We start from the raw sequence: 14,692 nt of genomic DNA on the forward strand, positions 1-14,692 counted from the left end.
TATACATTCACACCCTTTAATGAAGCAAACTAATGAAGCATCTAGTGCTTTGCCAAGGTAGATCCTATTTTTTTGATTTGATTTTGAATAATACAAAACATAATGTATGCCAATTTAACTTCAATCTTCCCAAAGTAGACTGGAAGTTAAGTTTTAGATGTTTAAATTAAGTCATGTCCTTTTGGACTGATGTGGACTGATTGGCTCTTAACCTGATGGGATGGTGGGTAACCCCTGTTTGAAAATCTAAAGACTTCTTCTGCTAGAGAATAATTGCTTGTGTCTCCCTAAGGTTTCTGAATGCAGTTTTTCTAGGATGCATGACTTGCTCCATCGCAAGGGGGAGGGAAAATGTCTACTTTTTTTTTTCCATGGCTGTTGCAATTCCTAGACTTATTGTATGTACAGAGTGTGACACGATGGGTTTTTATCTGACAGTTGTATCAATTCACACTGCTTGACTGTCTCACGTTGCTTTTTTGCTGTATTTTTGTTCCCGCCTCCCGTCTCATTTCAAACAGAATAAATGCCATTATATTGTCAATACCTCAGGATTTCTTTGGAGAAATTTTTTTAAAACACTTAATAATCTAAATAAATAAATAAATAAAAACGTCAATTTCCAACACAATTTCGCTCTCTCACACACACACACACACACACACACACACACACACACACACACACACACTGATCTAGCCTAAATATAGAGCATAGGACAGACATGTCTTGAGATCTACATTAGCGCCTAGAATGCACCATCATGTCAGCTGTCATTCATGCCATATAAATGCAGAATTCATGGCACGTCTGTTTGCAGCGAGATTAGAAGGCAACCCCGGATGGGCACTGTTAGGCCAGGCTACATCACGCCCTGTAGTTACCAAGCCTCTCAGAATGACTCAGCAAAAAGCGCAGCTATGACAAAAAATTATTCTCTGAGTGGCTAAACTCTACTCTATCATCACGTGGCCTCCGTTACTGTGTAACAGGTCCTGGCTTGTTGTGGTCTTAATTTGAGGAACGTCCAGTGTCAAGACTCTCAAGAGGACAAAGAACAACATGGGTGAGCTGCTTTGACTGGTTTTAGAATCATTAAGACTTTATGATAGTTGCAAAATACTGCATTGCACAAAAAAGCTGGAGAATGGGTTCAAAGGTCAATACATTCCTATCCTACATTTCTCTTGGTCTGTGTGACTGTTATGATCTTACTTGGATCTATTGGTGAGGGACGTTTGCCTCCCTCCAGCCCCAGCACGCACACACACACACACACACACACACACACACACACACACACACACACACACAGTATACTGTATATATTCTCAGAATAAATAAACCAGCGGAATTCAGAGTGGTTATATTTCTAGCTTCGGCTAATAGTTTAAGATGGAAGGGATGAGTTTGTTAGTGGAGGAGCTTGACAGAATGTTTCTCGACCAAGCTATGATTTCCTGTAAAACAGATGCTCTGCAGGCCCTCCTCCTGAATACAGTTTCACCATGGTAACACAGCAGGGTAATTAACAGATTAGATAAACAAGTCAGACATACAGCAGCCTAAGTCTGATCTTATCTGATCTCTGCCACCATGATTGAACTTTGTTCACTGAGTCAGTTGGGCATGGTACAAGGTGGATAAGTTTCTTGACCAAGCTATGATTTCCTGTAAAACAGATGCTCTGCAGTCCATCCTATGCAGTATGTGTGGGTAATAAAACAAGGTATAAATAGGCTTACTGTTACACCCTATGAGGCTATCAATTTGTGGAACCTTCTGTTGCAAGAACATCAAGACGAAATCTACAACATGGCTGAGCGTTATGCAACTTTATCAAACAAACGTATTTAGATCTGAGGTTGGTGGTTGATGATTCACTAAAGAATAGTGCAGCAGCAGTTAAGATATCCTGCCATAATATGATGATGTTAAAAGTCCTGTACAGTAAATATACTACTCTTATTCCTTTTCTGTTTTGGCAGATTGATATTGTACAGATGACCTAATGTTGGTGTTTGGTTGGAATCAATGGCTGTGTTCTACAATGCCTTCTAGCGCCTTGTATAGGCAAGAAGGCAGTTTAAGGAGTAGGGCCATCCCACTCTTTCTGTATTTTTGAACTAATGCTAAATTGACAACAATTAATCACATTTCTGTATAGACCTTCTGTATAGGGAACTTTTTAGACGTCAGCTATCAGCAGTGACAACACAGTGTTATTAGCCTTCCCTTTTTACCATTTCAAAACCTTTTTGTAACACTATTGTCATCATTCTTCATTTAAAATAACATTATAGCCTACATAGGCCTAATGACATTTCAAAAAAAGAAAAAAGAAAAGTATATATAATATATATATAATAATTTTCTATTGGATGCATCATAAAGGCGAGAGCGAAGCAGCGAACGACCTCAGTTCCATAAACAAATACAAGACCGAGATCTTCAGTGTGGCAGAAGACAATGAACTGGAGCCATCTCTCATCGCTGCCATCATCTCCAGAGAGTCCAGTGGTGGGCAGACTTTGCTGTTGGGGGTGCCATATGGTCCAAAACGCCTAAAAAGGTGACACTTTTTTTTTTTGCCGCTAACCATAGCGCTAGCACTAATGGTGTCAAATAGATATCGCTAGCACTAACGGTGGTCTAACAATGATGCATGTGTAAGTAGCGGTAGCCCTGACCTTAACACCTGCAAAATTACTTCGAAAACAGTTTACCGTGGCTGTGTTCTCTATGCTGTCTGGAGCTAGCTCCCTGAAGCTAAAAGTTATTTCAACAGCTACAGAGGTTAGCAGACAGGGAGATTAGTTAGCTCGCGCATCATGTTGGATGAGACTTAGACCCCCCCCCCCCCCCCCCCCCTCCCAAAATATATTTTTTTTGCAGATCTACACAATTCACATGGATGACATTTTGAGATAAAAGCAGCTAATTTAGCAGAAATGTGACAAGTTTGCACCCCTGTGAATAGGACTGGGAAACAAGTCGGCTGGGGGGACTGGAACGAGGATGAACAGGAATTTAACGCCTTCGGGCTTATGCAGGTAGGTACTCAGACATGAGTGTGCATTGGTCAGGGTTGTGTTAGGAGTAAGGGATGCCGTTAGGTGAGGTTTCAATTCTATTTGATTCAATAGATCTTTTTCGCGTCAGGGGGAAAGGGATCATTTGAGTGCAAAAGTTATACCTACAAATAAAACATTAACCATTAAAATCAACAGATACATGCAACAAGGGGTGGGGGGGTAAATGACTACGTAACAATAGTAGTAACTAGAATACATACTGCAGATTAATACATTATACAGGTAATGCAGCTACAGCTACAGTCTATGCAGGATGTCAGGTCAAGTAGCAAACGGTCACCCTAGCCATTTTTCTTATATCTTCACAGGTTGACAAGGGCTGGCACACTCCCGTAGGGGACTGGGACAGTGAGGAGCATCTCAACCAAGCCACTAAGATTCTTGTTAAATCCCAGAAAGCGGCAAAAAAGAAATTCCCTAACTGGACCAGTCATCAACAGATGAGAGGTAGTCTATCAATTGCCTGGGCCTTTTTAATATAGTTTGATTCAGATGATACTGTGGCTGTTAAGTGGAACGTCACTGGAAACACCAAAACAAGCTGCACTGTAACATTATTATATTTAGTACATATATACTAAACTAGATAGGCTACAGCTTATTATAACCGGTGTAGGTACAGAATTTGAACGGTTCTCTGGATTTGATCAGGCTCCTGCCATTACTGATGTAAGGAGGTCAACTTCTCCAGAATTGAGTTAATTGAGTCTTCACTTACGAGTTCGCGAGTTCGTTTAATCTCAACAAGACATCCTTGATATAACTTCTAAGATAAAATGATTCAATCAAATATTAGGCACCACAACTGAACTGTTCTTTAAGAGAATATTTATTCGAGCACATCAGCAAGCAATAATACCGTAGTTCATTTCCATGGAAAAGGAGGTTTCTCTTGTTTCCCCTCTGCAGGCCAGCGTCAGCTAATCATCAGCCAGTTAGCTGCAAAAGTTTCACCAGAAAAGCCCTCTGTTTCATCTTGGTACATAATCTTTATACATTTGACATTTTGGGGGGATGGGCTGTCCCTCCTCCGCTTATTTGATAATTGTTTGGCTGTAAGCATTAATACCAGACAGTCATGTGGTGAAGCCGGTCACAATGTGATAAGCAAGTGTTCTGTGGTTTTGCTACAAAGTTGTCCCTCTGTGTCCCTCTGCAGTCGCACCCCCTGTCTGGGGCTCGTTAATCACATATGCACACACAGCTATGTTTTTAAGAAACAGGTAAGCATATGCACACAGTTATGTTTTTAGGATGTACAGACATTTTTATACAGTTACTTTGGGTGTATTCTACGTGCGTTCTAAAGCACTAATTGGCCAGTTATTTGATCTTCAAACCCATTCCCTGGGGTCATGACTAGGTCAGTATGTTCTTATCAGAATAGCTTGTGAAAGCATAACTGTTGCCAGGCCCACAAAGTCCCATGACTTGGGATTCGATTAACAAGTTAAAATACAGTATAGAAGAATAGACTTATCATTAATCATTAGTTATGAAAGTATAAAATCAGTACAGGAAAATGGAATATCATAACAGCAGGTGCAAAATGGTTGTTAGCACATAGGCAAAAGTAAGTAATTTACAGGCGGTTTGAATCATAATACTTTCTTTTAGTCAGGAGCTTTTCTTCTTCATGTCGCTCAAAAGCAGAACCTCTCTTTTGGCTTTGCGTGACCTTCCCATTTTTTCTCAACTGACCTCAGTCACATATTATTTAAATGAGCACGTAGTCCATGATTTATCACTTCTAGTTATTTTAATACAAATCCCCAACACTGATGATGTATCACTGTATGATTGGCTGTAATGACGTTACACATTATGATTGGCTGCAGATCCCTAAACGGAAGCCATCTGGGTTACAGGAGCGGGCTAGTTTGCTAACGTTAGCAAACAAATGTGAACTCCACCCTAACCTTAACCCTAACCATAAACATAACCCTAACCCTAACACTAACAGCAAACTAGCCCGCCCCTGTATGAATGAATGAATGAATGAATGGTCTTTATTGTCATTGATATAGTACAGGTACCAAACAACGAAATTTGGGAGGGGGGGCTCCCCTGGTGCTAGGAAAGAAAACTAAAAACAAGAAGGGAAAAGAGCTGGTTTACATAAATAAAGGCTATGTACACTATCCACTATACTATACTATACAAATAAACACTGTGCTGTACTCTATGCTATGCTATACCTATTCTAACATTTCCTATCTCTGAACCTTATGTACCCGAGGGTTGTCATATTGCACATAGTGTTATTGCACATTCATTTAAAGTGTCGCAGTTTGCAGGTTTGAAATGTTCACAGTTGTGTTTCAGTATTGCACTTGATTTCAATCTAGTAGCTGCCATCAAATGTCTAGATTGTCCAGGGCCTAGAACCTAGGTCTTTGCTGTGTTCAGGGCCTGAATGGCCCTGGGGTAGAAGCTGAGCTTCAGTCTGTTTGTCCTTGCGAACATGGTCCTGAACCGCCTGTCCGAGATGTAACCCAGATGGCTTCCGTTTACAGCTCTGCAGCCAATCATAATGTGTAACGTCATCACAGCCAATCATACAGTGATACGTTTCAGTAACGGCAGGACCCCGATCAAATTCTGAGAACCGTTCAAATTCTACGCCTACATCGGCCAATCGATTTCTTGTGTGAGATGGGATTATCGCAGTAACGCTGTTTATTGGCTAGCCAAAGCATTCATAGTGACATCTAATTGGTGGCCCCAACGCATGCGCAGTCAGTTGCTAAAGTAGAGGCGCGTTTAAGTGTTTTTCTGATCAGGTTTAGTTTTTCACCGACACCACATGGTTGTGATGTGCCGTCAATTCAGTATTACATTTTGTAATATAATTGTGTTCTTACATGGCTTGTGGGCTATGAAAAAATAGGGAGAAGTCTATATTTAATATTACGAAATAATGTAAGCCAAAATCGCAATTCAAAACATGGGTTTCAATGGGGTAACATGCTTTTTGGAAAGAGCTGCAGTTCTCCCCATGGCCACCTGGTGTAGCTGCAGTTCTCCCCATGGCCACCTGGTATTGCTGGTGTTCTGATGATTTATGCTGCCTTCATGCCTGAGATTAGAAGTTGTTCATGAACTTTATTAAACTTTAGGCGGGTGTACTTTTGTGGTTTCTGATAGGTTGATAAGTCATATGGGCGGGGGTAGAGAGCCTCAGACGTGATGTTTACTGCGGCCTGCTATCAAAGCGAATTTATCTCGCAGACTAGTTGTTCCCCAGCACAATGTGGATGGCTTTTTGGTTGCAAGTGAATTAAATGTAGTCATCACCAGTTCCCTCCCTGCGATCTCCTACCTCCCTGTAACCCAGTGGTTCTCAAAGTGTGGGGCGCGCCCCCACAAGGGGGCGCAATAGCAATACTGGTGGGGCGCGAGAGACTGGGGAGGTCAACAATTAACACTCAGGTGAACTCTTTGACTTGTTCTAATTGTAGCTTCATAATCTTCGGAATGGAGTCATTTCTGACAGGGACAGCGAAAACAAAAAGCGAAAACAAAAACAAACATGGCTAAAAAAAAAAACGGTCGAAAGTATGACGAGGCTTACCTTGCACTGGGCTTCACCGTGAATGTGGTGGGAGGTGAGGAGAGACCATTGTGCGTGCTATGTCTCAGAACATTAGCAGCAGACAGCCTGAAGCCAAACAAGTTAAAAAGGCACCTTGAGATAACACACCCCAATGATGCAAAGAAGCCACTGGCCTTCTTTAAAAGAAAACTTACAGAGTACAGAAAGCAAGAAACTCATATGACAAAAGCGGCATCCGTAAGTCTTCTTCGGCGTATGGGTAGTTGTTTTTCCTCTCCACTCCACCAGGCTCGGGGCCGAGGGGCTACCCTTTTACCACCCCGAGACCTGGTTGAGGGGCTCACCCGGGCTATATTTCTGGACACCCCTCCAGAAGCCACGTCATCGTCTCGTCATCTAATACCGACAGACCATGCATCCCGTTGGGTGGGTGGTACACCGGGCAATCCAGGATAATATGGTCTGCGGTTTGGTCCTCTGCGCCACACTCGCACGACGCATTTGGGGCCAAGCCCCATCTGTGCATTGATGAGCGGAAACGCCCGACGCCGGTCCGGAGACGATTGAGCCTCACCCAGGATAGCCTTGGCAAGTCCATCCCGAGGGGCTCAGCGCCGGCGACTGGGATGTGGTCGCGGAGTTTGGAGGTGTTAGCCTCCCACTCCGCGCGCCACATATAATCCGCCCATCCTGCCGCACTGATGTTGAGATCTCTGCATTGCTGCCTGAGATCCTGTGCGGCAGGCACAAATGGGTGTCTCGACTTGAGACGCCGGGAGGGCTCCGCTGTTATAGTGAGCCTATCATGGAGCAGATGGTTATTAAGCTCCACGGCCCGGCAGGCGAGACGTGCTGTGGCTCCCATGCGGCGGAGGCCTGCGGGCTGGATGCCTGCTAGGATGGGAAGGTTGTCCACGGGGGTAGGACGCAGGCATCCTGTCACAATGCGCAAGGCTTCGTTTATAGGCGAGTCGATGAGGCGGGTGTGGGCACTGCGACACCATACTGGGGCGCAGTATTCACTAGTTGAATAAACGAGGGCTAGGGCTGCCGTGCGCAAGGTCCTTGCGCCGGCGCCCCAGCCCGAGCCAACCAGTCGCCTCATCAACGCCACACGAGCTGTTAACTTCTTGCGCAGTGACTCGAGGTGTCGGCGAAACGTGAGCGTCCTGTCCAATGTCACGCCGAGATAGATTGGCTCAGCGGAACATGGCAGGGGAGTTCCATCTAGGTGTACTCTAAGCTCACGTTTAGCCTCCCTGTTGTTAAGGTGGAAGGCAGCCGACACCGTCTTTGCCTCGCTAAGCTTCAATCTCCATTTCCGGAAGTATGCCACTAGTGTCTGCATGTCCTGGCTCAGAATCCCCTCCACAGACTGCCAATTTCCAGCAGAGTACACCACTGCGAGGTCGTCTGCGTAGGCGTACTTCCGCGAGAGTGTGTTGGGCAGGTCATAGGTGTAGATATTATAGAGGAGGGGGGCCAGGACCGATCCCTGAGGGACGCCGTTCTTAAGGCGTCGAAGCCTGCTTAGCTGTCCGCGACCGGTGGTGAGGGTAAAGCTGCGGTTACGGATGAGCTCCATGATCATTCTGACCATGTGCCTGTCCGGCAGCAGGCGGAGCAGCTTGCAGGAGAGGCCGCGATGCCATACGGTATCGTAGGCAGCCGTCAGGTCTATAAAGACGGCCCCGGCCTTCTTTTTTGCCGAAAAGCAATCCTCGATGTCTTGAGTCATAAGGGTGACTTGATCTACGGTCGACCTCCCGCGTCGGAACCCGGCCTGCTCACGTGGGAGCAGCGGGTCGACAATTGGTTCGATGCGGGCATAGATGAGACGCTCGAGGATCTTGAAGGGGATGCATAACAGAGAGATGGGACGGTAACTCTTAGGGTCCCCTTCAGGCTTATTCGGTTTAGGGATCGCAACAACTAGGGCTCTTCGCCAGATTTTGGGGATCTTGAGTTGGCGCAAACAGGAAGTGAGGAACGCTCTCAGCCAGGACTTCAAGGCGGGTGCGGCATGGAGAATAAGCTCCGGGCAGATGGAATCAGGCCCCGGAGCTTTCCCTGGCTTTAGATGCTGGAGGGCAGCAGCGAACTCCTCCGGGGTGAATTCACCGGAGATGTAGTCACTGCTAGGTGTTGGGGCCCTCCAGAGGTCTGACACTTCTTTTGCCACAAGTCGAGACGACTCGCGGTCTTTGCCCTCGTATGACCCACTTTTCACAAATTGTGATGCGATTTTATTTGCAGAGATGGGGCAGTGACGGGGGGAGTGTCTGGACCTACCAGTGAGATTGTTCATGATACTCCATGCCTTACGGCTGGAGTGCGAGAAGTCGATGGAGTCAATGGCCTCCTCCCAGCGCTCCTGTCTTTTACGGCTGAGTCTTGACAGCAAGGCTGTTGCGAGCCTGTCCGACTCAGCTCCTGCAGGGGCCTGGAGGAAGGCACAGTGGAGCTTCTCACACTCCTCATCCCAACACGGTTTGTAGCTAATGCGACGTCCGCGTGGGATGGATTTTTTTGCCGCTTTCACCAACATGCCGCAGAAGTCCCGGTACGCCTCATCCACGTTGGTAGAGTTAGGCGATGGGAGGTGCCTTGTGGATTTGTTGGTAAGGAGGCGGAAGCGTTTCCAGTCGGCCTTTCGGAAGTTCCACCGTTTCACTGGCTCACTCGGAACAAGGTTCACGAGTTTGGCCGTTGTTATCAGTGAGGGTCGATGTTGAGACCTCGGGAACTTTCCTAGCACACGTCTATCGGGGAGCCGGTTGTCAGCGCTGGCACTCGCGAATGCCAGGTCAGGGTTCGTCCCAGTGTTCCAGCGACCGGAGCGGAAGCTGGCTGCGCCCTTGGGGTCGTACAACAGGGCCAGGCTGTTATTAGCTGCCCAGACAGCCAGGTTCTCTCCGTCGGGTGAGTTGGTGCGGTAGCCCCAGTCTTCATGCTGGCAATTGAAGTCACCAGCATAGATACAGGGGTGGGGGAACACTGGTAGACACACTGGTGTGATTCGCGAGGGTGGAGGTTTGTAGACGTTGATGATTTTTAGACCGGCAACGTCCACGCACAGCCACTCAATCTCCGAGTCAGCCGGGGATTGGTCAGCGAGAGTCCAGCTCAACCTTTGTTGGACAAACGTGGCGAGGCCATGCTTCCTGCTCAGGGTAGACCCAGCTAGCTCAAAGTTTGGTAGAACTAGCTTGTCTGCTGATATGCAGTGGGTCTCCTGGAGGAGAATGACGAGGGCCTTGGTGGTATTGGCCAGGTGTTCGATGACGTCGATCTTACTGGGGGTTAGTCCTTCGGTGTTCAGCTGCAGTATTCTGGGTTCGAGGTCAGCAGACCTCTCCCCCGGCTGCTGCCGAACACCAGCCCGGGTGAGGGGCCCTGGTTGGCAAACTTTGTTTCGCTTCTTGCTTTTGGCAGTCATTAGCTACTTACGGGGGGCACCACGAGAAGGTGTTTGCCACGCCACATCAACATGCACGGATGCTGAGTGCTCTCTATTCGCTCGTTTCGCTTCTTGCTTTTGGCAGTCATTAGCTACTTACGGGGGGCACCACGAGAAGGTGTTTGCCACGCCACATCAACATGCACGGATGCTGAGTGCTCTCTATTCGCTCGTCTAGCTTTAGAGACCCCATCCGTAAGTACCAAAGCGCAAATAGCATCATTCAAGGTTGCATACAGAATTGCGAAGTGCAAGAAACCGCACACCATAGCTGAGGAGCTCATACTCCCAGCTGCACTGGATATGGTGTCAACTTTGATTGATGAGACAACCGCTGCCAAATTGAAGACCATTCCCCTGTCCAACGACACCATTGCAAGACGCATAGGTGAGATGTCAGAGGACCTTGAGGAACAACTCGCAGAGAAACTACACAAACGTTTTACATTGCAAGTTGATGAGGCTACTGACAGTAATAAGGACTGCTTGTTTATTTCTTATGTCCGCTATGTAGATTCGGAGTCAATGAATGAAGACTTGCTGTTTTGCAAGCATGTGACAGGGAGAGCGACAGCTAATGAGCTATTTGGGATTCTTGACACTTACCTGACAGAACACGGACTGAAATGGGAGAACTGTGTGGGGTTTTGCTCAGATGGTGCGCAGACAATGGCCGGGAAAAGGAAGGGACTGCAGGCGCTAATAAATCGCGTCGCACCAAACGCGCAATGGACACACTGTGTCATTCACAGAGAGGCGCTCGCATCCAGGCAGCTTAGCCCTGAGCTAAATGAGGTTTTGACCGAAGTGATCGGTGTTGTAAATTTCATCAAAACCCGCCCGCTGAAAGCACGTCTGTTCTCTGCACTGTGTGAGGAAATGGGAGCTGAACACTCTGCTTTGCTGTTTCACAGTGAAGCAAGGTGGCTCTCCCGAGGGAAAGTGTTGTCCCGAGTCTTTGAGCTCAGAGAGGAGATTCGGGTGTTTATGGAGGAGGTGGGAATGCACGAATCTGCAAGCAAGTTCAGTAATTTAGAATTCCTGATTAAACCGGCCTATCTCAGTGATGTGTTTGGAAAGCTCAACGAGCTGAATCTTCAGCTTCAAGGAAAAGACAAACACCTACCCCACCTGGCAGATAAGGTCAGCGCATTCACCAGAAAGCTGGAGGTGTGGGGCAGGCGCCTTGATGAAGGAAATACTGATCCTTTTCAGAACCTGACCACGTTTGTAGAAAGCAGTGATTGTGATGCCACCACAGTGATCCCCTGCCTGAAGCAACACATCTCTTCCCTGGGAGCATTGTTCCAGAAATACTTCCCACACAACACTGCTGAGTATGACTGGGTGGTGGATCCATTCAATGCAGCAGGTTGGTAGGCAATTTTGATGACTAAATATAACTGTGACTATTTTGTGCTATAGGCCTATATTTTATTAATGTTGTATGTATGTTACTAACTAACTACCTGGAATGGATTGTTGTAAAATGTAATCGTGTTGTGTTTAATATGCAATTAATTACAAATAAGGTATCTCTATCTGTAGCACCTGCTTATTTCAGCTCTGCTGAAGAGGACCAACTCAACGAGCTGAGCTCTGAGTCCACCCTGAGGCTGAGGTTCAATGGTCAGACACTGAGTGAATTCTGGCTTGGTGTGGAGAAGGAGTATCCACTCATAGGGCAGAGGGCTGTAGGCATCCTTCTTCCCTTCGCCACATCCTATCTCTGTGTGGCTGGCTTTTCAGCTGTTGCTTCACTGAAAACAAAGTACAGATCTAGGCTCAACATTGAGCAGGACTTGAGAGTGGCAGTGTCAGGCCTGCTACCCCGTTTTGAGAAGATCTGCAGTACCAAACAGGCTCATTGCAGCCACTAATGCTGTAATGTTATGATGTTCTTGATTGTTAGTGTTCATTTTCTTGAGAATTGTAATCGAAAAATATTGTTTATTTATTATATTGTATTATTTGTATTTTTAGGGTTTTTGTTGGGAGACAGTGTTATGTGGTTCAGTTCAATAAATGTAAACTTGCCCCATGTTGTGACAGTTTTTTGGGGGTGAGGTGGGGCTCACAATTGTTTTGTCCTCCCAAGGGGGGCTTGACAGAAAAAGTTTGAGAACCACTGCTGTAACCAGATGTACCATAAGCACTCGCCAAGTCAGCTCATTTGGTAGCAATTGAACAAGTGAGGTGATAAATTGTCAATTTCTTATACATTTGGGTTCACTAGCCAATATCACTAAAATCTTTCTTTGTTTTTCTCAGCGGCGTTGGCTGGCTACAACATGGGGCTGGAGAGGATGTCAAATGACCCTGACAGAGTAGACGATCACACCCATCAAGGGAACTACTCCGAAGATGTCCTCGTAAGACAAGCATATTACAAGAGCCATGGTTATTCTAATGATTCTGACGACTCAAAATGCTGCCTTTTCTGAGTAAATACCGTATACCTGAAAATCATTCACATTTATTGAAATTGAATAATTCAGTAACAATGGTCATACATGTTGTGTGTGTTGTGTGTGCTTAAACAACAGCTTGATCTCAGTATAATATATTATTATTATTATTATTAATAATAATAATAATAATAATAATACATTAATGGAGGACAAAGGAGAAGATAAGTTGTCAACATTTTCAGCAGTCTCCGTTTATGTCATCATGGTTGAACTGGAAGCTGGTATGACACTTTCTTTTTGCTTGTTGGTGACTAAATCAAATATATGATTAATGTTTGTAATGTTAAAGGCTTAAAAACATCCTCTGACCCACTTGTATTCTCTGAAAACATTACATACTTTTAATATAGTTTGATGCATTTAAATTCCGTTGTACCTGTTACAATGACAATAAAGATCATTCATTAATTAATTCATTCATTCATTCATTCATTCACAGTGTGTAATTGATTCCTATGCAAATCAGTGACCCTATAAAAACAAAGATATTGATTCCAAAATTACATAAACTATTATCCTTGCATTAAGATGAACTCAACTTACTGAGTGATTTGTTGATGACATTTTAGCTTTTTAGCTAATTTGAGTGTCATAGCAAAGGGTGTGTAGACTTATGCACATGAGGTATTTCTGTGTTTCAATTTTAATACATTTGCAGAAATGTCTAAAAACTTGTTTTCACTTTGTCATTATGGGGTATTGTTTGTGGATTGATGCCAGTTTTTATTTATTTAATCAATGTTAAATTGAGTCTATAAACAAAATGTGGAAAAAGTGAAGGGGTGTGTTGACTTTCGATAGCCACTGTATCAATTAATTACATTTTATTTGTATTATACAAATACAGTATAGCGCATTTCTCACAAGATGCGACTCAATGCGCTTTACATACTGACAGAGCCACAAGCAGGCAAAAGTAAAAACCTGTACACTGTGTAGCCAGGAAAATTCCCTTGCAGCCCTCTACACATAGAGCGACTACTACCAGTTTGCCTACCAGCACCCAGCGGTGGTTTTACTGACTTACTAGCTTGATCTCAGTATAATGCATTAATGGAAGAACCTTTTTTTCAACAGTCTCCGTTTATGTTATCATAATTATAATTAATATTATGATTAATATTAGTAATGTTAAAAGCTTAAAAGCGTCCTCTGACCCACTTGTATTCACTGAAAACATAATGACATCCATACAGCAAGCTATGTGGCTAAGACTTTCAATAAACGCATGCACACACACAACTGACAATGTAATCTATATTAGTTTTACATACTCTAATTTACAGTCTTATTGCTCTACTGCCCATTTCTGTCATATTGTCTTTTTTTTGCGTTGTGTATTACGTTGTTGTTGTTTTTTTATTATATTGCTGTCTGTGTCTTTATGCTTTATGGACCAACCACACCAAGTCAATTTCCTGGATGTGCGAATATGGCAATAAAAAGAATTCTGATTCAGAAAAGTTTTGATTAAAATTCAGTTTAACTTTATTTCAGACACTTAGGTCCATATCAGCAAAGAAAAAAATAAAAATAATAAAATACAATACGAGGACAACAGTACAGATGTATATGAGATCATGGCATTTCACAAGTCCACAGTGGTCAAAACACATACAGACATTTGTTCCAATGTTTCCAAAGACAAGAGGAAAGACAAAATGGTATGTCCTTGACGTCTGTGTGAGCACTGGGCTAAAAATATTTAGTATCACAAGTGGGCTACTGGTGGCCTAGTGAATAGTGAGTTGGTTGGGCTGGTCATCAGAAGGTCATGAGTTCAAATCCCACCTGGGAACACCACCACTAGTGTGCCCTTGAGTAAGGCACTTAGCCCTAAATTACTCCAGGGAGACTGTCCCTGTAATCTCTAATTGTAAATTGCTTTGGATAAAAGCATCTACTAAATGGTTAAAGGAAAAATCAAATCTACAGTATCATCTTTAGAATAAATTGTCCATTCATTACAATTTCTGCCAGCATACGTAATCCGTCAACTGATCTAAGGTTGACTGTAGTCATGTCGGAGCCTGCAGTGGTGGTTGTCGTAGCAATGAAAACTGCACTGGGGCCAGTCTCTGACCCTGAGAGTCTATTTTCAGGGATTCAC

At 44.5% G+C, this 14,692-nt stretch overlaps 1 protein-coding gene across 2 annotated transcripts; it reads left to right on the forward strand.

Annotated features, from left to right (window-relative positions):
- The first annotated feature begins 936 nt into the window (after nucleotides 1–936).
- LOC308150944 (lysozyme g-like) lies at nucleotides 937–13,022 on the forward strand. Of its 2 annotated transcripts, XM_080523736.1 has the most exons (6): nucleotides 937–1,066; nucleotides 2,395–2,572; nucleotides 2,981–3,053; nucleotides 3,404–3,542; nucleotides 4,255–4,318; nucleotides 12,383–13,022. In XM_080523736.1, exons 1-6 carry the CDS (start codon nucleotides 1,063–1,065, stop codon nucleotides 12,426–12,428), a joined length of 504 nt encoding a protein of 167 aa, XP_080379862.1. In that variant the 5' UTR covers nucleotides 937–1,062; the 3' UTR covers nucleotides 12,429–13,022. The 2 variants fall into 2 exon arrangements, with proteins under 2 accessions (XP_080379862.1, XP_080379861.1); XM_080523735.1 differs by lacking the exon at nucleotides 4,255–4,318.
- Nucleotides 13,023–14,692: the final 1,670 nt, after the last annotated feature.

This window comes from Nansenia antarctica (assembly GCF_963989245.1).
Source record: "Nansenia antarctica genome assembly, chromosome: 2".
Lineage (NCBI taxonomy): Eukaryota > Metazoa > Chordata > Actinopteri > Argentiniformes > Microstomatidae > Nansenia > Nansenia antarctica.

Coding starts and splice junctions, on each gene's coding strand:
- LOC308150944 (XM_080523735.1), top strand. Junction 2,573..2,980: donor GGTCCAAAACGCCTAAAAAG/GTGACACTTTTT, acceptor CCCTGTGAATAG/GACTGGGAAACAAGTCGGCT. Junction 3,054..3,403: donor ACGCCTTCGGGCTTATGCAG/GTAGGTACTCAG, acceptor ATATCTTCACAG/GTTGACAAGGGCTGGCACAC.